Genomic DNA, 206 nt, shown 5'->3' on the forward strand with positions numbered 1-206 from the left:
GCACCCGGGTTTCTGCAGGCAGCGGAGCCGCCTTCGCCGTGCAGAAGCTGGTGAACAAGAAGCTGCCGTACAGCCTGCAGTGGAGCCTGCTGCTGGCCGGGGGTGAGCGTCCTGTCCTGCCCGGCCCTGCCCAGGCAAGCCTGCCGGATCCTGCTCCGGGCCGGGGAACAGCAGGAGCAGGGCCGTGTTGCAGGCCGAACGGCTGG

The 206-nt window shown here is 70.4% G+C and overlaps 1 protein-coding gene across 1 annotated transcript in view; it reads left to right on the plus strand.

The window, feature by feature from the left end:
• Window positions 1-14: 14 nt before the first annotated feature.
• Window positions 15-206, plus strand: part of TMEM141 (transmembrane protein 141) — a gene marked incomplete at its 5' end in the record, with an annotated part of 1,214 nt that continues 1,022 nt past the window's right edge. Inside the window, one exon of the mRNA XM_009703656.1 lies at window positions 15-102. Within this exon, the coding sequence (XP_009701958.1) occupies window positions 15-102 (88 nt within the window). The remainder of the gene's footprint in view (window positions 103-206) is intronic.

This window comes from Cariama cristata, unplaced genomic scaffold (assembly GCF_000690535.1).
Source record: "Cariama cristata isolate BGI_N322 unplaced genomic scaffold, ASM69053v1 scaffold35567, whole genome shotgun sequence".
Lineage (NCBI taxonomy): Eukaryota > Metazoa > Chordata > Aves > Cariamiformes > Cariamidae > Cariama > Cariama cristata.